Source organism: Argentina silus (assembly GCF_951799395.1).
Source record: "Argentina silus genome assembly, chromosome: X".
In the NCBI taxonomy this organism is placed as follows: Eukaryota; Metazoa; Chordata; class Actinopteri; order Argentiniformes; family Argentinidae; genus Argentina; species Argentina silus.
The window spans coordinates 52,560,109-52,585,589 of NC_139653.1; the positions used below are offsets into that span (position 1 = coordinate 52,560,109).

The 25,481-nt window shown below is 43.3% G+C and overlaps 1 protein-coding gene across 1 annotated transcript in view; it reads right to left on the reverse strand.

Moving 5' to 3' along the window:
• Positions 1 to 4,631: 4,631 nt before the first annotated feature.
• The window catches only part of cdhr1a (cadherin-related family member 1a), a gene marked incomplete at both ends in the record, with an annotated part of 179,415 nt that continues 158,565 nt past the window's right edge, over positions 4,632 to 25,481 (reverse strand). Inside the window, 12 exons of the mRNA XM_083694781.1 lie at positions 4,632 to 4,844; positions 5,070 to 5,396; positions 7,839 to 8,093; positions 9,072 to 9,300; positions 14,571 to 14,638; positions 17,628 to 17,792; positions 18,147 to 18,299; positions 20,209 to 20,412; positions 21,068 to 21,168; positions 22,151 to 22,229; positions 23,340 to 23,483; positions 23,819 to 23,941. Of these exons, the coding sequence (XP_083550907.1) occupies positions 4,632 to 4,844; positions 5,070 to 5,396; positions 7,839 to 8,093; positions 9,072 to 9,300; positions 14,571 to 14,638; positions 17,628 to 17,792; positions 18,147 to 18,299; positions 20,209 to 20,412; positions 21,068 to 21,168; positions 22,151 to 22,229; positions 23,340 to 23,483; positions 23,819 to 23,941 (2,061 nt within the window). The remainder of the gene's footprint in view (positions 4,845 to 5,069; positions 5,397 to 7,838; positions 8,094 to 9,071; positions 9,301 to 14,570; positions 14,639 to 17,627; positions 17,793 to 18,146; positions 18,300 to 20,208; positions 20,413 to 21,067; positions 21,169 to 22,150; positions 22,230 to 23,339; positions 23,484 to 23,818; positions 23,942 to 25,481) is intronic.

Sequence of the window (25,481 nt, forward strand, 5' to 3'; positions counted from 1 at the left end):
AATATACTTGTAATTAAGACACAAGCCCCTAATTAAATAAATCAACATTACTCACACTGTCAACATTGGGATAAGTAGTTTTATGAGCATAACTGAACGCACAGCACTTTATAATTTGAGTGTGTACATAAAAAACTTATGTGCCCATCTCAGTGTTGTACAGTATGTGTGTTCTGTATGTTACATTTCATCAGCAAGAGCTAAATCCTCCCCTAACACACCAGTGTGTGCGTGTAGTAGTGCAGCTACTGTATATGTGACAGACGTTGCATCAGTGTGTGTGTGTGTGTGTGTGTAGTAGTACAGCTATATGTGACAGACGTTGCATCAGTGTGTGTGTGTGTGTGTGTGTGTGTGTGTGTGTGTGTGTAGTAGTTCAGCGATATGTGACAGACGTTGCATCAGTGTGTAGCATTTATAGATGTGTACATAGCCTCTCATAGCCGCAGATGTGCGTCACACATGATCAGTGGCGTCCGACACAGACAGATGGCTCATGGGATGTGTGGTGGGCAACCACAAGTAGATTTTTTATGCCTTCTGGCCCGTGGCATTGTTCATTTGACATAATACCTAAACACTGCCCTCCCCCCCCCCCCCTTCTCCCCGCCCCCCTATTATCTACTGTGCCGACCACTGGCCTATATACTGTATGTAGCTCTATTGACTTAAGATCAGGGTTTAAAACACTCCGAATGAGATTGGCAGCTGTCAATTTTCCGCAGCGCAAAACATCTGTTTTTATGCCGTGTTCTTGTGTGTTTCTGTGTTCTTGGGGGGGATGAGCCCAGGCTGCTTTGTTGTGTGCTGTAATTCCTTTCCAATATCTAAAGCAGTGGAGTAAGACTGTGACATAACACTATGTAATCTTACATGTATGTTGTCATTCACTCCTTCCTAGGCCACACTGCGCTAACCTGCAACGTGTGACGTTCCTATTTTTCAGACATTATAGAAATCATGAAAGCACAGTTGGGAAGAACAGTTTTTTCCTCTACGATCAGCTGGGTCTCGGCCTGGTCAAAAATGTGGCACAACTTGTCATAAAGAATAGACAGCTAATGTGTCAATCAAGAGAGTTTGGTTGGCCCAATACAAGAAAGCGTTTGATGTTACCAGCAGTTAGGGATGAGGGACAGTATTTCATAGACAGTTAGGGATGAGGGACAGTATTTCATAGACATTTAGGGATGAGGGACAGTATTTCATAGACAGTTAGGGATGAGGGACAGTATTTCATAGACATTTAGGGATGAGGGACAGTATTTCATAGACAGTTAGGGATGAGGGACAGTATTTCATAGACAGTTAGGGATGAGGGACAGTATTTCATAGACATTTTGAGCTGTAGACTATTTACCTCCCTACACGTATAGCAGACCTTACGCAAAACAATTGTGATAAACATTGTGTGTGTAGTTCAGTGATGTTTAGGGTCATGTGCCTTTTTTACCACATGACCCTGTGACCCCAGAGAATGAGTTTCAAGCTAACACTGAATACACATCTACTGACTGTATGCATAACTTTGTTTTGAATTTTGTGCCTGCCTGGCTTTCTTTTATCCTGGTGCATCAATGCACTTTGAAACTTGGTAATCCTCTATTAAAAAGCTTAGTAATCCAGGCTGCCTCTTGCAGTGCATAGTATAATGCATGGTCATATGGGTTTTCTCTCATGCTCTCCCTCCACCCTCACTTTAGCAGCAGAAAATAAACATCCATTGCTGAATATTGTGTGTGTGTGTGTGTGTGTGTGTGTGTGTGTGTGTGTGTGTGTGTGTGTGTGCGTGTGTGTGCGTGTTGTAGCATTGAAGCCATTGAAAATTAACAAAATCTCAACACTTGCTGTGACATCTGATCTGATCAGTTGGGGTTCATTGATGCAATATTGTAAACAACTGTTTGTGTGAGATGTTTGTTGGATTATAATAAGAGTGGAATATGTTAAATGTGTGTGTTATGAAACTTTAGAATAGTCTACTGTAGACGTTGGTTAGATCGCCAATACCAATGGCAGAAGTCTGGTGTTTCTTTTGAATTAATGTTGTTCACAATGAGCCCAGGACCGTAGGACAGGACACCTTCTTGTTCCACAGCAGGTAAAGACAACGTTCTGAAATGTTGTGAAAAACTTCAGTTTCACATTTGGTGTTTCCACTTTTATGTTGATGACTACAAATGTTGTTCCACTTTTATGTTGATGACTACACTTTTATGTTGGTGACTAAAGCCCCCTCTTTTACCTCTTCCTCACCCAACTCCCTCCTCCTCTCTCCTCCTCCTCTTTTACCTCCTCCATCTTATCTTATGAGACAGTGGAAACACAGTTGATATGATTTATTTACCAAAAACAGTCATAATAAACAGATACTAGCATTCATCATTATACGCTGAGGTGTTCAAACAAGGTCCCATATCAGTATACAGATACAGTAATATAAATATGTCTTTGTAATTTAGCATTAATAAATTATACAATTATATTTCTTAATTCAAAAATCAAGACACATACAGTACAAACAGTCTAAATGTTATTAACACAACTATATGCAAGTGGAATTTTCTCCATTGATATGGACAGTAAGTTGTGTATTTACATAAGATACTGTATGGAAACAGAGCTACAATGAATCACTTGAACAAACATTTGAATAACCGTTTATGTACAATGGGATCCAGATTTAAAGGGGGAGTATAGGATTTAACAAGAGTATGAATTCCGTTATCATATTCATGTAGAACAACAAACTGCTCTTACATAAAGTATATTTAGCTGTGATGTAGGCCTATTGATATGTTTGGCATTTCAAAGACTCGAAAGGTTGGACTGAGATTCAATATGCATGTTCAACCTGCTATTTTCATGACTATTGAGAGCCGATCCAATCCAACATTTCAACCTATAGCCCCATATTAAACGTTCGGAATTTGGTCCTCTGTGGCTCAGTTGGTAGAGCATGGCTCTAACAACGTATAGGTTGTGGGTTTGATTCCTGCTGGGACCATATATACTGAAGTGTATGCACTCACTGCAATGTAAGTTGCTTTGGATAAAAGTGTCAGCTAAATGGCATCTATATGCATATATTGCTACAACCCACCAATGGGCCCCGATACACAATGTTTGAGACATTGCTGTGAAATGGCCGCCTGAGGAGGACAGAGTAGGCCGAAGTTGACCCGGGACACTTAGGGTTAGTTTTATATTTGCCCTACAAGTGGTTAAGGTTAGGATTTGGGGAGGGTAAGTTGAATCTAAGGAGGTGTGGGTCACTTGACCGTGGTCTTGATGGATTCTTCCCTATCTTCTCCAGGAGGGGGCAGTAGAGTGCACAGCAAGGTGTCAAGGCTGAGCCTTGAGCCACTTGATAGTAAACAGGCTGGGCCCTTTCCCTTTGCAACCAGAGCATCCTGGGACTTTTGGGTCTGTGCTATTGGTCAAGGCTAGCCAATGAACCAAGTGCATACAATACATTGTTTGTATTGGTTTGGCCATTTTGTCCGATTATCCTCCGTTCATTTAAATCTTATTCACACCTTCCTGTTCAAGGTCAAGTTAAAGTTGATCTTATTTGCCATTTGTGGGTATTGGAAATACAGTGGAATTTGTCTATGCTGACACCACAGATGTTTTCCTTTGTGACCAAGAAACCAGACTGAAACAGAAGATGCACCACATATTCATAATGTAAAACACATTAGACATGTTTGATCATGGGTCCTTACATGATAGATGCGACAAACCACCATTGATTAACTTGGTTTTGTGATTGTTTGCAGTTGTTCTCGAACCTGTGGGACCTTGCACGTAACGATGCACATTGCTCTACAGTTGGATTACAGACCTGCTCCGTCAGGTGATCGGTTTAGTGCACCTTCCCCTTTAGCCGGTCTAAGCTTCATAAAAGCTCCTGTAAGGAGCTTGGATGGAAGTCAAATAACAGCCTTGCTTGGTGATATCTAGTCCTTCATGACTTCTTCACTTGAGCTATAGGGGTGTGAGACCTAAATGGATAGTTCACTCTTTTTGAAAAAAAATGTTCCCTTATTTGTGACTTGCAGTATTTAAGGGTTTGTAGGTTCATCCATTGGGTTGGTATTTCCCCAATGGAAATATTTAAAAAAATGTCTGCATGAACCGACAACCCCCTAAATAAGGGAAAAAAAAGAAAAGGTAAAGCTCTCAAAAGAGTGAATTATCCCTTTAAGCAACTATTCACCAAGGGATTGGATTGCAGATGTATGCATGCCTGCATAGATGTTCACACATGTTAAATCAAATAAGTGCGACACAGTTTATGTTGAATGAGGTGAGTGGTCTCCATACAATGTAAAAAGCTTTGAAAGTTGCAATATACAGAAGATCCAATCTTTCTCTCTCTCTCTCTCACACACACACACACACACACACACACACACACACACACACACACACACACACACACACACACACACACACATGCACACCAACGCAGGCAGGCAGGCATAGAGTCAGACAGGTGTGCACACAGGTGCACACACACACGCGCACAAACACACACACACACACACACACACACACACACACACACACACACACACACACACACACACACACACACACACACACACACACACACACATGCACTCCTAGTAACGGTTCAGCATCCTCTTCTGCTCCAGCTTCACTTTGAGCTCCGACACCAGTGCATTTTCTCTGCTGTTCTCTCTGATCCTGAAAGATTTCTTGGGCTTGATGGCCACCGAGCCTGACACGGTGGGAACCTCCCAGTGTCTATCCCCCGGCCTGTGGGAGGGGAGTGTAGGGGGCAGGGCGGGGGCACAGGGGGGGGCAGGCCAGGAGTGGCCAGGGATTTGGGTGGGGTTGGGGTTGGGGCTGTGGCAGTTGCAGTTGCAGTTGCAGCGGCAGTGGCAGTGGCAGTGACTGCGACCGTGACCGCGGTCGTTAGCAGAGTCATGACTGCAGCTGCGACCGTGGTCATGAACGTGGTCGCGGCCACGGCTGCGACCGTGGCCATGGTCGCGACCGTGGCTGTGGCCGTGGCCGTGACCGTAGCTGTGACCAACGCCGACCACGTTGTTGTTGTAGTTGATGTTCTCCACTGCTACCTCCTCAACGTCTGGCTCCTTGACCATGAACTTCTCCCCGGGGTTGTCCGGTTTCCTGAAGGGGTTCCGGAACTTCCACGGCCGTTGCTGCCTGGGACGCCGCCGGATGCGCCGGTGGGGGAGGATCCTGTTGGACTTTTTGTTGCGCACGAACGTGGCGGTGGAGATGAAGACCGTGACTATGACCAAGATACTAATTACAGAAGCGATCATGCCTAGGATGTGCAAAGGCTTGTCTCTACTCTGCATTAAAAAGGACTCCAAAGCCCCACCCCTGAGTTGGTTCTGTAAAAGAGCACAGAAGAGAAGTCACGGCCATGGGACTGCTAATACACTGTCATTAACTAGTTAATGTCATTAACTAGTTAACTCCTAGTTATATTGTCACTTGTGTGTGTGGTACTGCATGTGGTGTCATTTGGCTATAGACATAGTTTTGGGCGTAGTGCCGGAGGTCCCCAGACAAATCCACGCCTGTGTTTCTGCTACACAGAGTGACGTTATTACACATCAATGTTTACCTATTTGTCTTTACATCAATAACTGACCACTACTTGGCTACTTAACACCATCAGAGTAGATCTACCAGTCCAACATAACTGTGTTTTGTCTGGGTACTCCTAGGAAGGACATATGTTTTGGAATGATGATTCCAGTTTGCTAAGATTTTTTTTGAGACATTATTTGAGATATTTTCTCGATCAAGACAAGATCAGAAGGGTTGAAAGAAGCACCCCAGCTGAGACCATGCAGCGTCACATTTGCAAATGAAAGCATATGATTTTACTGTTCATTCATCCATGTGATTTTTCATGGATTCTCATTCATTTCATTTGCAAAGTTGAATGTGAGATTGTCATTAATGGTAGTGGATTGGTTTCCTGTTTCCTGTGTTGTGATAGAAAACTGTGTAAATACGGTCAAATTGAGAATTTAAATAAATCAAAATAAATCTGGAAATAATACTAGATTCTAATGTGCTCCTGTACTCTTTTACAGACACAAATTATGCCCAAGTACAAAAAAATAGAGGTGTATTTCAAAACAAACATAAAATAAATAGAGTCTTGGTAAAACTATAAGGGGAGGACATATCTGCTGGATGATCTCAAGGCAAGCTTCGTTTATGGCACATGCCTCCGTATAATCTTTCTGATCTTGCCCTGCGGTTGGATTCTGGACTTTTTCAACGAGCTCCAGTACACGAAGGTGGAAATGAAGATAGTCAGTGAAATGGACAAGGTGACAACGATCAAACAAATCCCAAACACAGTCCACGGACGCTTCCTTAGGCTCATGAAGTACGAGATTAATCTGGATTTCACCTGAAAACACAATATCGGCAATGGATGAGATTTTATAATTTTAGGGTTCTGATTATCAAGATATACAGTACCAGTCAAAAGTTTGGACACAAACTTGCCAAGAGTGTGCAAAGCTGTCATCAAAGCAAAAGGTGGCTACTTTGAAGAATCTAAAATATAAACCATATTCTGGTTTGTTTAACACTTTTTTGTTTACTACATAATTCCACATGTCTTCCTTCATAATTCTGATGTCGTTAGCCAATACATGACAGCCACATGAGAGAAAGGCTGGCAAGGTAATTGTCCTGCTTCAGGCTAGCTATCTCTACTGACAGTTGCCCCGCCATTCTGTGGCTATGTCATATCGTTGAGTCTACCTTTAAATAAACATAACATCTTGTATGGATTACTGTACTGACTGGGACTGGGACTGGGACTGGGACTGGGACTGGGACTGGGACTGGGACTGGGACTGGGACTGGGACTGGGACTGGGACTCTACTGAGAGGCTTTGACCATTTGTGATCACATGATCATGAAAAATTCAACAAAAAGCAAGTTGATAACATTTACAACCACAAAAGAAAAAAAAAACTGTACAACTCTAAACGCCTGGAGTCACTGCTATTTTTTTTTAAAGATTTTTTTCATAATTAATTTTCTGTGATGAGAGTACAACCCCACCATTACTGTTCACGCTACACACAATTAAGACTCAGTTTATGAATTTATGAATTAATATAATTATTAATTGTGTAGTTAGTGAAAGTGTGTGGTGATGTTTGTGTTGTGGGACAAACACTAAGAGGAAAAATCAACCTGCCAGCAAAGTCCTACAAGGGATCTAGTCCAGCTGCTATAATGAACCCAATGCTCAATGCTCCCATTATGCTGTTGACTACAATATTATTGAGTTTCTTTGTTGGGTCACATGGACATTTGTTAGGCTTTGTGTAGGAAGCAATGCAAAAAATAAAAGCTTTGATGAATTTCCCCTTTAAAGTTATGGTCCCGAAGCAGTGAGCATCGAGATTAACACACACTCACTTATGAGGCTCCCACATACAGGACTGGTTCAGATCTCAAATTACCCAATTCCCTATGTAGTTCACCCATCAAAACCAGTGCACATTATTGCACTAGTACTATTGTCACTTTATTGTCACTTTTTATTACTTATTATTGAATTGTTGATTGTTGCTGACTGCTGTTGTTGAGCCGGGAGCAAGATCTCAATGCATTTCACTGTGTCGATTACAACTGTATGCGGTACATGTGACGAATAAAATCTGTTTTGATTTGATTTGATTCGCACAATACACCACAGGGGAGAGGGTGTAACAATACACCACAGGGGAGAGGGTGTAACAATACACCACAGGGGAGAGGGTGTAACATATGAACTCACTCGCTCTCTTACCGCCTCTGTGATGTCGATCTTGACGACCGTCGTGGTACTGAAGGAGGGGTTCCCCCTGTCCCGGGCCTGGACCACCACGGACCAGGTGCAGTCCCTCTGCCTGGTGATGTTCTGGACTATCTCCATGGACTTGATGTAGGACTTGAGCTTGATCTCGCCCGTATCAGCGTCTATGTCAAAGATGTTGTCGGGGTCGGCTTTCATGATGGTGTACTCGATGACATTGTTGGGTTCCTCCGCGTCGTCATCTATGGCCTGTAGGTGCAAGAAGCAATTTTCGATAATAAATACATAAAGACACTAACTACAGCATTCTGGGATACATTTCAGCTGGAGCTGAAGTCAACTTTCCGTTAACCTCATCCCCGGGCTATTTTGTGTACAGCACAAATATGGATTGTGCTGTGAATTTACTGAGTGAAGGTATTTGTCATTATTTGATTTCAGCGAATCACACGACTGCGAGGTGTGGCTCTGAATCAGAATTGTGTGGTGTGCAAGCGCTGGTAGAGCTGTGGTCCTCTGTGGCTCAGTTGGTAGAGCATGGCGCTAACGAAGCTTCGGTTGAGGGTTTGATTCCCGCTGGAACCATATAAACAGAAAAACGTATGCACTCACTGCAAAGTGTCTCTTTGGATAAAAGCACCAGCTAAATGGCATATATGCACTAGGTTGGCGATGCTTGTTGTGAAGTAAAGCTAATGGCTATACTTCACGAGTTATCTTCCATCTTTGTATTGGGTAAACGTAGGCCAAGTTTGACGCGTCGGACCACCAGACCTTCCGAGCATATTGGACGGAAGCGTCTGGGAACAAGAGACTTTCTATCAGTGAACCTAATTGCCCCGTGGGGTCAATTACAATGAGACTTTCTATCAGTGAACCTAATTGCCCTGTGGGGACAATTACAATGAGACTTTCTATCAGTGAACCTAATTGCCCCGTGGGGACAATTACAATGAGACTTTCTATCAGTGAACCTAATTGCCCCGTGGGGTCAATTACAATGAGACTTTCTATCAGTGAACCTAATTGCCCCGTGGGGTCAATTACAATGAGACTTTCTATCAGTGAACCTAATTGCCCCGTGGGGTCAATTACAATGAGACTTTCTATCAGTGAACCTAATTGCCCCGTGGGGTCAATTACAATGAGACTTTCTATCAGTGAACCTAATTGCCCCGTGGGGTAATTATTACAATTACAATGAATCAAATAAAAACCTCCACACACCTCTATCTTTACTGGCGCTCCTATGATCATGGTCTTCTCCAAGAAGTTGTCGTTGAACTCTGGCGAGTGGTCGTTGAGGTCCAGCACGGTGACGAAGACCTCGGCGAGGCTGTACTTCCCCTCCGTGTCCTCTGCCTTGACATAGAAGTTGTACTTGGACTTCACCTCAGCGTCCAAGCTCGCCCACGGCTGGGTGTAGATGATCCCAGAAGCTGGCTGAATCAGGAACCTGGAATCATATTGCCACTTATTATTAGAAGTTCAGAGGTCAGGGGCGCTTAGTGGTGTAGCACACTAATGTGCATGCTGCATAACTGCAAGGTTCCTGGTTATATATATATATATATATATATATATATATATATATATATATATATATATATATATAAATGGAAGAAGTTCAGATGTCCATGTGGTATCTTGCTGTATGTGAAAGTTTACTGGACACCTATATTGATTAGTAGACTGAAGACCCGTCTCTTCAGGTTACATCTTGGCTGTCCCTCCTAAAGACCTCTTCACCCCCCACTTACCCCTCTGTACAGTTCCTCTACTGTAAAAAAAATAAAATAAAAAAGGTAATCCTTCCTTCTTCCAGCATTGTGACTGCTGGCCCCTGGTCCTAGCATAGATGTTTGGTTATGATGACTGATGTAGAGATGATTCACTTACTTTAGACAAATGTACTGGTTGCTTTGGATAAAAGCGTCTGCTAAATGGCAAAAATGTAAATGTAATGTAGTCCTAATGAATGGCAATCCAAGATGCAAAAAAGGAAATATAGGCTATGTTAAAGAAGTGGTGTCTGAATTTGGGCAATTAAAAAAAAAAAAATCACAGTGAAAGGCACTATAGAGGGGTAAAGCATGCTTTTACTAGCTTAATGAATGCAAAATAAAGTTGGATTATTCCATCTGAGAGCGTAATTCCTTGAAAGTCAATGTGTGGCTTTATCCTGTCCAAGAGTTGAGGTGTTCTATTTATGGCTCTATAAAAGTCCTAAAAAGGAGAAACATCCCAGATTACAGAATAGTCCATTAATCTGTTTTAGTCTTTTTAACTTGAAACGTTTCACACACCCAGTGCCACTCAACCTTTATCCTTAGCATGAGGTTATCCTCTGTGGCTCAGTTGGTAGAGCGCGGCGCTAACAACGCTTAGGTTGGTGGTTCGATTCCTGCTGGGACCATATATACTGAAATGTATGCACTCACTGCAATGTAAGTCGCTTTTGGTAAAATTGTCAGCTAAATGGCATATATTAATGTACCACTGTCTTTCACTGCTGTACTACCATATTAATGTACCACTGTCTTTCACTGCTGTACTACCATATTAATGTACCACTGTCTTTCACTGCTGTACTACCATATTAATGTACCACTGTCTTTCACTGCTGTACTACCATATTAATGTACCACTGTCTTTCACTGCTGTACTACCATATTAATGTACCACTGTCTTTCACTGCTGTACTACCATATTAATGTACCACTGTCTTTCACTGCTGTACTACCATATTAATGTACCACTGTCTTTCACTGCTGTAGTACCATATTAATGTACCACTGTCTTTCACTGCTGTACTACCATATTAATGTACCACTGTCTTTCACTGCTGTACTACCATATTAATGTACCACTGTCTTTCACTGCTGTACTACCATATTAATGTACCACTGTCTTTCACTGCTGTACTACCATATTAATGTACCACTGTCTTTCACTGCTGTACTACCATATTAATGTACCACTGTCTTTCACTGCTGTACTACCATATTAATGTACCACTGTCTTTCACTGCTGTACTACCATATTAATGTACCACTGTCTTTCACTGCTGTACTACCATATTAATGTACCACTGTCTTTCACTGCTGTACTACCATATTAATGTACCACTGTCTTTCACTGCTGTACTACCATATTAATGTACCACTGTCTTTCACTGCTGTACTACCATATTAATGTACCACTGTCTTTCACTGCTGTACTACCATATTAATGTACCACTGTCTTTCACTGCTGTACTACCATATTAATGTACCACTGTCTTTCACTGCTGTACTACCATATTAATGTACCACTGTCTTTCACTGCTGTACTACCATATTAATGTACCACTGTCTTTCACTGCTGTACTACCATATTAATGTACCACTGTCTTTCACTGCTGTACTACCATATTAATGTACCACTGTCTTTCACTGCTGTACTACCATATTAATGTACCACTGTCTTTCACTGCTGTACTACCATATTAATGTACCACTGTCTTTCACTGCTGTACTACCATATTAATGTACACAAACTGATACAAGCCTGTCACACATGAGGTGGGAGTTAATAAATGAGTTATAAGGCCACAATGCCCTATATTATATTTTTCTCCCATTTACATTACATTAACATTTATGGCATTTAGCAGACGCCTTTATCCAAAGCGACTTACAACAAATACATTTGTTTAAGTAAGTGAATCATCTATCCATCAGTCATCATAAGATAAAGTAATCAATGCTCGGACCAGGGGCCGTTGGCAGTCACAGTGCTAGAAGAAGGAAGAATTACTTTTTTTTCCCCTCTGGGGAGTTTTTCCCTTTTTCCATAGCTTTATCCTGGGTGTCTATGATTTGGTATTAGATCATATTGTTTGTATTATATTTATTGTTTATATTGTTTAGTATTATTTTGTTGTGAAGCACTTTGTGACATTTGTAAAAAGCGCTATACAATAAACTTGATTGACTGATTGATACAGGGGGCAGTCTGTTTGAAAATTCTGGTTTGAGTCTGTCTGACTAAATCTATCCGGCCTATATTCAAAGTTGTTTATAAATTCTGTAATTCACATTGCATAGTTTGGGAATCTGTTTTGTTCGAGACAAGATTATAGGCAGGTACAGTCCATGCCTGGTTTTCCCAGGTACTGGGAACACACACAAAGTCATTTCCACAGCATAGGGATTGGTTCATTACAAACAGTACAACCCTACTGTACAGTACAATATGTTTATGGTTTGACCTCAGTTACCTACTGCAACTAGGGAGTCTTGTGCTGTCACTGGGTCACATTGCGAGGTAATTGGCCGTGCCTTAGGAAGCAAAGAGCAGTCTATTTCCTCCTCCAATCTCATTAGAGGATTAGCCATCATAGTAAAGCGCAGAATAGTACAGCATCACTACAGTGTAAGTAGGGTAGAAGAAAGAGGTGTCTTAAGGCTGTAGAAAACACGGAGGTGGAGTCACAAAACACAACTCCCTGGTAGTAATTGAGCACAGGAAATGGGTGTGTTTGCTTGAGTGAAACATTGAACATTCATAATATCATTTTATCTGTTTATATAGAAAGCACATAGAAAAAACGTTCATATGAAACATTGTTAACTCTCAGAGGGTGCTTGTTCAGAACCTCAGACAGAGAGGGCTCCAAAATGCCCTAAATCTCCCCCACTGTTGTTAGTACCAAGTGGGTCGTTAGTACAAACTGAGAGACAACGGGGCTGCTCTAAAAAGGGGCTTAGGAAACAGATTGGCCATGTCTGCCCTGCTCTGCCAACTGGCACACTGTACTCCCTTGACCAGTCTGAGCTGGTAGCATGGTACCATGCAGCTCACCTAGCTGATTAGTGTTGATGTTGAGGCTGGAGTAAACACCTGCCAACCCTGTGGATCCTCAGGACCACGACTGCTTTGTCTCTCTCTTTGTCTCTCTCTCTTTCTCTTTCTCCCACTCTCTCTCTCTCTCTCGCTCTCTCCCTTTCTCTCTCTCTCTCGCTCTCTCCCTTTCTCTCTCTCTCTTGCTCTCTCCCTTTCTCTCTCTCCCGCTCTCTCTCTCTCTTTTTCTCTTTGAGCCTCTGCCTCTTTCCCTTTTTTTGTTTTTTTGGGGTGAGGTTTCCCAGAGAGTCGGTGGCCATTTATCGGCAAAAGCCGTCGGCATGGTAGAGTTTGGCTCATTGATTTTACGATGGCCCAACAGCGGCAGGTCGACACCACAAACAGTGGTCCAGCGTAGCACTGCCACCGTCTTGCCGGGTATTCATATCGGTCTAACTTTGGCATGCCACCATTGGTCTATCATTGGCATACTGACCGTCAGCCTACCAATGACATGCTGAAATTTAATTTAGTTAATTTACAATAATTACACTTGTCTAAGTAAGTGAATCATCTATACATCAGTCATCGTAAGTAAAACCTTTGATAAGAACGAGTGTCATTGGCAGTCACAGTGCTAGCTTTTTTAAAACATGTTATGTAGGTTGTTAGGCGGTAGAGAGGTCTGAGGAGGCGGAGCCCTGAAGAGATGTAGTGGAAGATAGGTGGTGACTCTGCTGTCCTGACAGTGGTGGGATGCTCAATACAGTGGTGGGAAGCTCAAGACAGAGAAGAGAACAGATCATCAGCCCTCAACATAGGTCTTACAGTGGCATGCCGACCGTCAGCCCCATTGTGGTACGCTTCTGGGCTAATAGCTGCATAACACCACGACAAATTCTGCAATTTTACAGTTTGGGGTCCGATATGGGCTGAGGAACCCCTCTGTTGCCACCAGAGGCCTGATAACCGCTTGCCTGACTGGGTTGATACTGTACTGGGTGAGGGCAGAAAGCTTTACTGGATCAAACGTGGAGAGGCGTGATGGACATTTGAGCCTGTTTTCCATCAAAGTTGTACGACTCGGCCTTGAGGATATTTGAGGTATTCCTTCTTATATGAAATCTAATAAAAGAGAGCAATAAGAAAATATGAGAAAATCCTCTGAATGACTAGAATGCCCAAGGGAATCAATGATAAAGCCTGAATCTCTTTTCAAATATAAAACGGGAAAAATAGAATTGTATTGCCAAAATAACTCTCTGCTGCTTACGGGAGGTTTACCATGTTTTAGCCTGCTTCAGTGCTCACTAATACAGCATCTCAGACCCTTATTCCTTAAACATATGGGATACATTTGAGTTGGCCTCACAGTGAACCATGGCCGTGGTGAAGTTGGGATTATTTTAAACCGCCTTGAAATACCTTGCTATAGTCACCTAAATTACAAAATCACATATTTGGTTCCTTACCCTGAAAGGAGTCTATGGGCAAGCACAGACTTTGGCTCTGTTTATCTGGGCACTGTCTATGTTAGTTTAGATTTATTCTACCCTCTTCTTAACCCTTGTCTTTCACAGAGACCTGGCCATGTTCATAACCTAGAGGGTGAGGCCATTTGGTGCAGTGAGCCTCCCTAAGAGAGAGCATCGGGCACTAATAATGTTGCATAAGTGATTGTATTTTTTGTAGGGGGTTTATTCTGGTCTGTTGGATCCTGACCAGCTGGTATTCTGTACTGACTCCCTGGCTCTCTACTCACATAATCACTCCACGTGGACCAATGGATGGGCAGAGCGAACGAGATAGAGATATGGAGAGAGATATGGAGAGAGAGAGAGAAAGAGAGAGAAGACAAAAAGAGAGGGGGGCGGGGGCAGTTATAACAGTGATGCTACTCACAAGTCAGCCCCTGAGCCGTAGATGGAGTATTTGACTTCGCCCCAAAGGCCAGAATCTGGATCTGTTGCCTGTGGGAGAGAAAAACACAACAACTGTGACGTTGTTTTGTTCTGACTGCAAATACAGATATGTTAGACAGGCCAATACCAGGCCAATACCCGGCCAGTACCAGGCCATTACTAATACCAGGCCAATACCCGGCCAGTACCAGGCCAGTACCAGGCAATTACCAATACCAGGCCGATACCAATACCAGGCCAGTACCAGGCCAGTACCAGGCCAGTACCAGGCAATTACCAATACCAGGCCGATACCAGGCCGATACCAATACCAGGCCAATACCAGGCCAATACCAGGCCAAAACCAATACCAGGCCAGTACCAGGCCAGTAACAGGTCAATACCAGGCCAATACGAGTAAGGGTTGGTTCAAATTCCATTAGAAGAAAACACCACTATCCATTTCTGGGAGGATTTTTCAGGACATGTGTTGAAATGACGTGCTACCATGGATCACCCACTGCCTATTAAAAGAATGTCTGTTGATGTCACTGGAACAGGCCGTAGCAGCTGATCTGATTGTGGAAAGGGAGTGACTGTTCCCTGTCTCCCTGTGCTCAAGGTCACAGGCTGGCTACTGGCTGCTCGTTTAGCTGATTGAAATTGCCTGGGATCACAGTGAGTGGTGAGCCTCTGTGGTGTTCATGCAGGGGCAGGGTTTAACACAGAGCCACACACACACACACACACACACACACACACACACACACACACACACACACACACACACACACACACACACCCAACCACACCCAACCGCACACACACGCACGCACACAAACACACACACACACACACACACACACACACACACACACACACACACACACACACACACACACACACACACCCAACCACACCCAACCGCACGCACACGCACGCACACAAACACACACAAACACACACACACACACACACACACACACACACACACACACACACACACACACACACACACACACACACTGCTCTGACTCCCAAAGGCTACTGGATGTCTGGATACACCACTCTAATGTGTGTCTGTGTATCCTAACCGACCCCCTTTATGTCCACTCACACTGTTGACAGTATAATTCAGACAGTGTACACTCACCCAACATTTTATTAGGAACACCTGTACACCTTCCCATGGTGGAGGTGGTGTAATGGTGTGGGCAATGTTTTCATGGCACACTTTGGGCCCGTTAATGCCAATCAATCATCTCTTGAATGCCACAGCCTATTTGAGTATTGTTGCTGTGCATCCCTTCATGGCCACAATTGACCCATCTTCTAATGGCTACTTCCAGCATGATAATGACATGCACTGTCACAAAGCAAAAGTCGTCTCAAACTTCATGAACATGACAATGAGATCAGTGTTCTTCAGTGGCCTTCCCAGTCACCGGATCAGAATCCAATAGAACACCTTTGGGATGTGATAGAACGGGAGATTCACAGCTTGAAAGTGCACCTGAAAAATCTGCAGGAATTGCGTGATGCAATCATGTCATCATGGACCAGAATCTGAAAGGAATGTTTCCAACATCTTGTGGAATCAATGCCACGAAGAATTGAGGCTGTTTTGAGAGCAAAGGGACGCAGTATTAGTATAGTGTTGTAATAAAGGGAGGCCCTACCCAGTATTAGTATAGTGTTCTAATAAAGGGAGGCCCTACCCAGTATTAGTATAGTGTTCTAATAAAGGGAGGCCCTACCCAGTATTAGTATAGTGTTCTAATAAAGGGAGGCCCTACCCAGTATTAGTATAGTGTTCTAATAAAGGGAAGCCCTACCCAGTATTAGTATAGTGTTCTAATAAAGGGAGGCCCTACCCAGTATTAGTATAGTGTTCTAATAAAGGGAGGCCCTATCCAGTATTAGTATAGTGTTCCTAATAAAGGGAGGCCCTACCCAGTATTAGTATAGTGTTCTAATAAAGGGAAGCCCTACCCAGTATTAGTATAGTGTTCTAATAAAGGGAGGCCCTACCCAGTATTAGTATAGTGTTGTAATAAAGGGAGGCCCTATCCAGTATTAGTATAGTGTTCCTAATAAAGGGAGGCCCTACCCAGTATTAGTATAGTGTTCTAATAAAGGGAGGCCCTACCCAGTATTAGTATAGTGTTCTAATAAAGGGAAGCCCTACCCAGTATTAGTATAGTGTTCTAATAAAGGGAGGCCCTACCCAGTATTAGTATAGTGTTCTAATAAAGGGAGGCCCTACCCAGTATTAGTATAGTGTTCTAATAAAGGGAGGCCCTACCCAGTATTAGTATAGTGTTCCTAATAAAGGGAGGCCCTACCCAGTATTAGTATAGTGTTCTAATAAAGGGAGGCCCTACCCAGTATTAGTATAGTGTTCTAATAAAGGGAGGCCCTACCCAGTATTAGTATAGTGTTCCTAATAAAGGGAGGCCCTACTCAGTATTAGTATAGTGTTGTAATTAAGTGCAGGGTGCATTAGTACCTGTACACAAATCAACAGCAGCAGGGACTCAGTTAATAAACTACTTTTTCACACCATTAAATATTGTTGCCGTTGAAATGATATGAACGTACAGGATGTGCATGCACCCGTACAAAGTGCTTGATGAAAGCAAATGACACTGGACTGCAGCTGCATGAGAAAAGCGTGAGAAAAAAAGAAATCAGGGAATTTGGTGTTACACAACAGAATGAAAGTGATATCCATCTGGCAGCTTACCTCCTTTAGCTTTCATCTACATGTTTTTACATATTATCCCGACCCTCCCCCGCCCCCCCACCTGGCTAACCCCCCCCCACCACCCCCACCCCAACCTCCCCCTCCACACACACACACACACACACACACACACACACACACACACACACACACACACGATAAAACAACCGCTCGAGGTTTAGGGAATTAATGGCTCACTCCAGCATTTCTGTTCAGATCACAACCATGCCTCTTAGAGCGTAGAGGGAATGACGTGCGTTGGCTTTGGGAAGAGTGTTTTTGGTTGGGATGAATGGACGCAACACTGCTCACCGTCACAGACACAACATTGGAGCCACCCGGGGAGTTTTCGGGAATTCTGGCAATGTAGTACTCTGAGGAGAACTTGGGAGCGTTGTCATTGGTATCCAGGAGATGAATGATGATGTCTGCTGTGGCGCTGAATTTCTCTGGTGTGTCGATCTCTACAGCAAGAAGCTGAGAGAATGAAAGTACAAAAAAAGAGCATTGAACAACGGTTGTCAGTCATTCGAATTTGATAAATCATTCATGGTTAAAAACATGATATCAGCAAAGATATCTTTGCTGATATCATCTACTACTGTGTCCTAACCACACTATATGTGTGAACATTTGTGTACTAATGTGTCACTCTGTTATCAGATTTAGTCAGAGAGAATAGAGAGATAGATGGCTTATATAGTAAACTGTTGCAGGCTATTATAAGTAGCTGGATAACTGTAGACTGCTAACAACATGAACTACATATGAGTGTGAAAATAAACTACATATGAGTGTAGAAAAACAAATATAAGAATCCCAGGGTCTAACCTTAAAAGTGAGGAACTGGTATTTCTCGTAGTCCATGGCAACAGAGTCTTCCACTAAAATGGTGACCTGGGCTTCGTTGAGGACTGTCTGAGGTACCACACGTAGCATCTGCCCAGGGCCGATCAGCCTCAGGTTGAACTTAGCATTGGACCCCTGCAGTGCACAACCAGGACACATAATGTACGCCATTTAGTAGTAGTGGTGCAGGTAATCACACACATAGTGTGTCTATATATATATATATGCCATTTAGCTGACACTTTTATCCAAAGCGACTTACATTGCAGTGAGTGCATATTTTTTTTGTTGGTACATATGGTCCCAGCAGGAATCAAAGCCCCAACTTAAGCATTGTTAATATATATAATAGTTGACTCTTTTATCCAAAGCGACTTACATTGCAGTGAGTGCATACATTTCAGTATATATGGTCCCAGCGGGAATCAAAACCACAACCTTAGCGTTGTTAGCGCCATGCTCTACCAACTGAGCCACACAACCAGGACACATCTATCAGTGCCAATGCCAACCGAAGCAGGGGAAACAAGCATGGAGAAGTTTGCACCCGACACAAAAATGTGGGTTTTCTGAATTTAACATTCACATAGTAATGCTATGCATGCTAGTTTTATGGGTGTCAAGTGGGGGAGGCTGGTGGGAGGTAGAAATCGGAGGACAGGCTCATTGTAATGCATTCCTCATTCCATTCCATGCATTACAATGACCCTGTCCTCTGATTTCTACGTCCACCAGCCTCCCCTGATATATACTGTATACAGTACAGTATGTGACATAAGTGTGCTTGGAGTGGACACACCCCCCACTGAGCCTTGGTTTTGTAACATGATATTATGAAGTTATGGGCTTTATAACATGATATAATGAGGTTATGTGTTTTGTAACATGATATTATGAGGTTATGGGCTTTATAACATGATATTATGAGGTTATGTGTTTTGTAACATGATATTATGAGGTTATGGGCTTTATAACATGATATTATGAGGTTATGGGTTTTATAACATGATATTATGAGGTTATGTGTTTTGTAACATGATATTATGAAGTTATGGGTTTTGTAACATGATATTATGACTGAGGTTATGGGTTTTGTAACATGATATTATGAGGTTATGGGTTTTGTAACATGATATTATGAAGTTATGGGCTTTATAACATGATATTATGAGATTATGTGTTTTGTAACATGATATTATGAGGTTATGTGTTTTGTAACATGATATTATGAGGCTATGGGCTTTATAACATGATATTATGAGGTTATGTGTTTTGTAACATGATATTATGAGGTTATGGGCTTTATAACATGATATTATGAGGTTATGGGCTTTATAACATGATATTATGAGGATATGCATTTTGTAACATGATATTATGAGGTTATGTGTTTGCGGTGAATATCTGCTGCTTCCCAATTGGACCGGATTCAGACTAACATTGGTAATAACTGAAAACACAATCTGACGGCTTGGAGAGGGAACACCTGCTTGTTTGGGTTGGTTCAATGCATTTATGTAATATATAAAGAGCCTTTTCGTAATAACTAAATGGTTTATATCACTTCACCGGCAGTAAGCCAGGCACTCAGCAAATGCCTGCTCTTTTGATCTCATTCAGAACAGGGACATTAAAAGGACTCATTTGTCGTTACATGCCGTTCTATTGTTTCAAACACTGTTAATTCTTCAAAGTACAAACAACACTCCAAATAATGATATTCCAGTGTGATGCAGTCGATGAATTCATTCCTTCACCCATTCATTCATTCACCCATTCATTCATTAATTCATTCACCCATTCACCCATTTATTCATTCATTCATTCACCCATTCATTTATTCATTCATTCATTAACCCATTTATTCATTCATTCACACATTTATACATTCATTCATTAATTCACCCATTTATTCATTCATTCATTAATTCACCCATTCATTCATTCATTCATTCACCCATTCAAAGGATTTCAAGAGTTAAAAACTCAAAGTTCCTTAATGGAGGTCCATGATGGAACGCTACACTATGAAAGCTTCTCTCACCTGGTCGGAGTCATTGACTGTGATCATCAGACCCCTGAGTATCTCTCCCTCAGGTGGGTGTTCGTACATGGTCATCTCAAACATGTTCTGCGGTCCATTCTCCCCGAAAAAGGTGGGGGGGTGGTTATTCAGGTCGACCACACGAATCACGACCGTTGTGACCGTAGAGTCCCCGAGCACCCCTCCAGAACTGACCTCAGAAGCCTGGACAGAGAGAGAGAATCATGTCAGTGAATCATATTAGAGAGTCATGTCAGGTCAGTGAATCATATTAGAGAATCATGTCAGTGAGTCATATTAGAGAATCATGTCAGTGAATCAAAGATAATCTTGTCAGTGAATCATATTAGACAATATATATATATATATATATATATATATATATATATATATATATATATATATATATATATATATATACACATGCATATAATAATATAATATATATATCGGTGAACTGTATAGTATTCATCTGTTTGTCTGTAGTCCCTGGTTAAGAACATCCAACCATGAAATAAAAGGTGCAGAGAATCAAACCATCAGGCATCAGGTAACTCTTTCTGTGTTTGTGTGGCAGGATCAGTTCACAAACACACCCTTGTTATGGTGAGTAACCTGTAGTGCCTAAAATAACTAGCTTCCAGAACAAGTCGCCCCGCAATTCAAGTTGCTCCGACTGAGTCTCGAACTTGCGACCTCTGACCTGCCAACACACGTGACACACCTCAAATACCCGATGTTAACCAGCTACGCCATCGAAAAGCTAGCTGTTCGACAGCGCTGGTGGTGGGGGGTATTTTAAATTGAGGACTGAGTTCACCATCTCATGTGTGACTGTGTGAAACATTAACAATCCTACCTTGACTTGAACGTTGAAGACCTCTCTCTTCAAACTGACCGGGTGAATCAGCAGGGTAATACACCCACTCGTTTTATTCATGGCAAATACACCATCTGCACCTACATGGGACAGCAGACCAGAGAGCTGTAAATACTCCCATCACAGGGTGTATTCAAACAAACATGATACCAGCAACCCTCCAGTCACCAGCTCACATCCGGCACCCTCCTGGGGTGGGGATCAAACCAGCGACCTTCCGATTGCTGGCCGGCCTCTCTACGTGCCGCCCACGTACAAGGACATACAGTTACTCTCTGAGCCGAAGGCTAGGAACTATACTCTGCCGGCTTTAGAAGATAACAGCTTTTATAACAGCTGAATAATATCTCTTTAGACAATTATTTATAGGTATTATTATAATACGTGTTACATACAGTACAGGTCAACATTGTAACACAGTTTGGATAATGATGTTTTTTTAAAACAAAAACAAAACTAAATCACACAACAGGTAGACTATCATATACAAACCAATATACAGTACATACTGCAAACAAAGACACAACCACTGTTTATGTATAATATACTGGACAACACAGTCACCAAATTATTACATTCTGGGGGATAGTTTCTGCAGACCAAAGAATACGATGTGTTGTCGTATTGTCTAGTTATACTGGCAGGTAAATACGGAAGGCAGAACGTCGCATCAGGAGGTGGTGGAGGCAGAAAACCCCTGACTTGTAACCCGAGTGTTGCTAGTTTGAATCACGCTGGGCACACAATTTTGTTGGGGGTGCTAATTGTTCCTAATTGCTGTTGCTTATGCTAATATTTGCTAATGCCTTCCACTGACAACTTACCCTAACCATAACCACTCAAAGTTAATGTCTGACCTTAACCAGTCAAAGTACCTAACCCTAACCACCCCGCAAGTCGAAATTCACGTAATTCTTACGCAACATATCTTACATCAAACGCTGGTATAGCCAGATAATACGATCCCCCAGACTGTATTTCCTTGGTCTGCTGAAACGATCCCCCAGAACATAATCATTTGGAGACTATGTTGATACTGGATATGCTTACCACTCTCGATACCAGCCTCGATTGAGTACTGGACTGGGTTTGGGTTCCCCACATCTCCATCTTTGGCGGTAACGGTGTATACTTCAGACCCCTAAGAGAAGACGTTTTTTTTTTTAGTATAGTTGGAGCTATTAAACAAATCAATGTAATTAATACAACAGGATTGGTAATCAGCTTTGAGGGCATTAGGCCTGGCGAGGGTGGATACAGCTGGCTAATGCTAGTGTAGTTCAACACCGGCTACACTGAGGTAACAGTCTGCATATTTGACAACAGAACATTTTGTAGTTTTATTATACATATTTTATCATCTATCACAATGTGCAAAACACCGTATGCTATTGCCATTGTTTTGCTATTATTATTGTTTCCTTTTTTTGTTATTATTATTATTATTATTATTATTATTATTATTATTATTATTATTATGACACTGCACTGCACTGCAAATTTATATTGATGTTGTTTGATTGTTGTGTTGTTGAGGAGTTGCTTATCCTAAACCATTTCATTACATTGTATCCTGTATATTTTTTTTAGTGTTTGTAAAAAAAACACTGCTTTGTTAAGAGGCATTGTGAGAGGATATGAGCCAATCTAATCTTAGTTGCTTTTCAATTTTGTGTCAATATCAAAAACAGCATTAGATTTAATTAAAGTTAATGAATTAAATAGGCCTACAACAGTACAATACTATATCAAGGAGTTGCAGAAACACTGTTGTTTCCTAACACGCAACATCCCAGCATGCTTGAGTCAGATCTTGCTCTAAGTTCTGCTTCATGCTGTGAAGATGCAGCGTGACATCTGTGCAAATCCACTGATCTTATCCTCTGAGCTTTCAGCCAGCGACGAGAACACTCAAGCAGATAGGGATGAGGGTGCATATCTATGGCATGCCATGAGGTGACAGAGTTACTGTACCTGGCAGACTATTCAGACTATTCAGACAACTCAGACTATTCAGACTATTTAGACAATTCAGACTATTCAGACTATTCAGACAGGACCGAATTCTAACTCTAAATGAATGTGTACATTTAAACTTATGTGAATCATGCATCAATGTTCATGGAACATTTACAAGGAAATAACTTGAGCACCATAGACACACACACACACACACACACACACACACACACCCTGCTAAATGACTGATGTGTGTGATGTCCCTGTGATGTCACTGAGTGACTGTACTTACTGGTACGGACACTTCGTAGACATATCCAAAATACGGCGTCCCTATGAAGGAAGGGGGCGTGTCCTGCTCGTCAATCACGTTGATGGTCAGGGTGGCGGAGGATGACATCACCTGCTGCTTGCCGTTGAAATTCCCACCACCATCCTGGGATGAAACAGAAATCAAAGGTTGAACGTTAGTCTCTCCTAGTACATAATAACCACAAACTTTTATTTATATAGCACAATTATTTATCCCGCCGCTGCAGGAAATTCACGGTGTGAACTGTCGTTACTGTCGTTAGGGCCTAGCTAGGACAGAGGTAGCCTTACGTATGAGGGGGATTCTACAGGTTCTGTGGGAGGTGTGGTATGTGTTTATCTCTATAAAAACCAGACCTCTGAAACCAACAGGACGCAACTGAACCCCAGGGACCTCGCTAGCCTACTTGTGTGAGCTATTTCAGTGATGTGCAGCGCTTCTGTATGATGGGCCGTCACCTTGGCGACCACTGTGATGAAGTGTGTCCTGTGCTTCTCGTAGTCCAGCATCTCGCCAGGCTTGATCCTGAGGACTCCGCTGTGTCTGTCTATGGCGAACACGTTGTTGCCGTTCTGAGTGCTCTGTAATGGACAAGCAAAGACGCAGGCATTTTAACAGCTTAAATAAACACAGATGAGGTCAAAGAGCCACCTCTCCATCATGAAACCTCCACACCACCACCACCTCCACCACCACCTCCACCACCACCACCACCCCCACCTCCACCACCCCCACCATCACCACCCCCACCACCACCACCACCACCACCACCCCCACCTCCACCACCCCCACCATCACCACCACCACATCCACCACAACCACCACCACCTCCACCACCACCACCACCACCCCCACCTCCACCACCCCCACCATCACCACCCCCACCATCACCACCCCCACCTCCACCACCACCACCACCCCCACCTCCACCACCCCCACCATCACCACCCCTACCACCACCACCACCTCCACCACCATCACCACCACCTCTACCACCACCACCACCACCTCCACCACCACCACCACCCCCACCACCACTACTAACACCACCACCACCACTAACACCACCAGCACCACCTCCACCAGCACCACCACCACCACCACTACTAACACCACCACTAACACCACCACTAACACCACCACTAACACCACCCCCACTAACACCACCACCACCTCCACCACCACCTCCACCTCCACCACCACCACCACCACCACCACCACCTCCACCACCAGCAGCAGAACTCCTACCACCTACTACTACCACCACTAACACCACCACCACCACCACTACTAACACCACCATCACCACCATCACCACCAGCACCACCTCCACCATCACCACCAGCACCACCTCCACCAGCACCACCACCACCACCACTAACACCACCACCACCACTAACACCACCACCACCACCCCCACTAACACCACCACCACCACCACCTCCACCACCACCACCACCACCTCCACCTCCACCTCCACCACCACCACCACCACCTCCACCACCAGCAGCAGAACTCCTACCACCTACTACCACCACCACTAACACCACCATCACCACCAGCACCACCTCCACCAGCACCAGCACCACTAACACCACCACTAACACCACCACCACCACCACCCCCACTAACACCACCACCACCACCACCTCCACCACCACCTCCACCACCACCACCACCACCTCCACCTCCACCACCACCACCACCACCACCTCCACCACCAGCAGCAGAACTCCTACCACCTACTACCACCACCACTAACACCACCATCACCACCAGCACCACCTCCACCAGCACCAGCACCACCAGCACCACCACTAACACCACCACCCCCACTAACACCACCACCACCACCACCACCACCACCTCCACCTCCACCACCACCACCACCACCACCACCACCACCAGCAGCAGAACTCATGTGAATGTGCACAGAGATCTTGTGTCGGTGGTCAGCTGGGTACATAAACACTGCTCTGCTCTGAGGCCATCATCAGAATCAGGACATAGACTGTATATATAACACTAAATATCTATCTGAGTGGTGCATGTAAAGAGCCCATATGTCCTAGAGTGGGACAGGCAGGTAAAAGCTGTTGTGTCCAGCTGTGCTGTGCATCA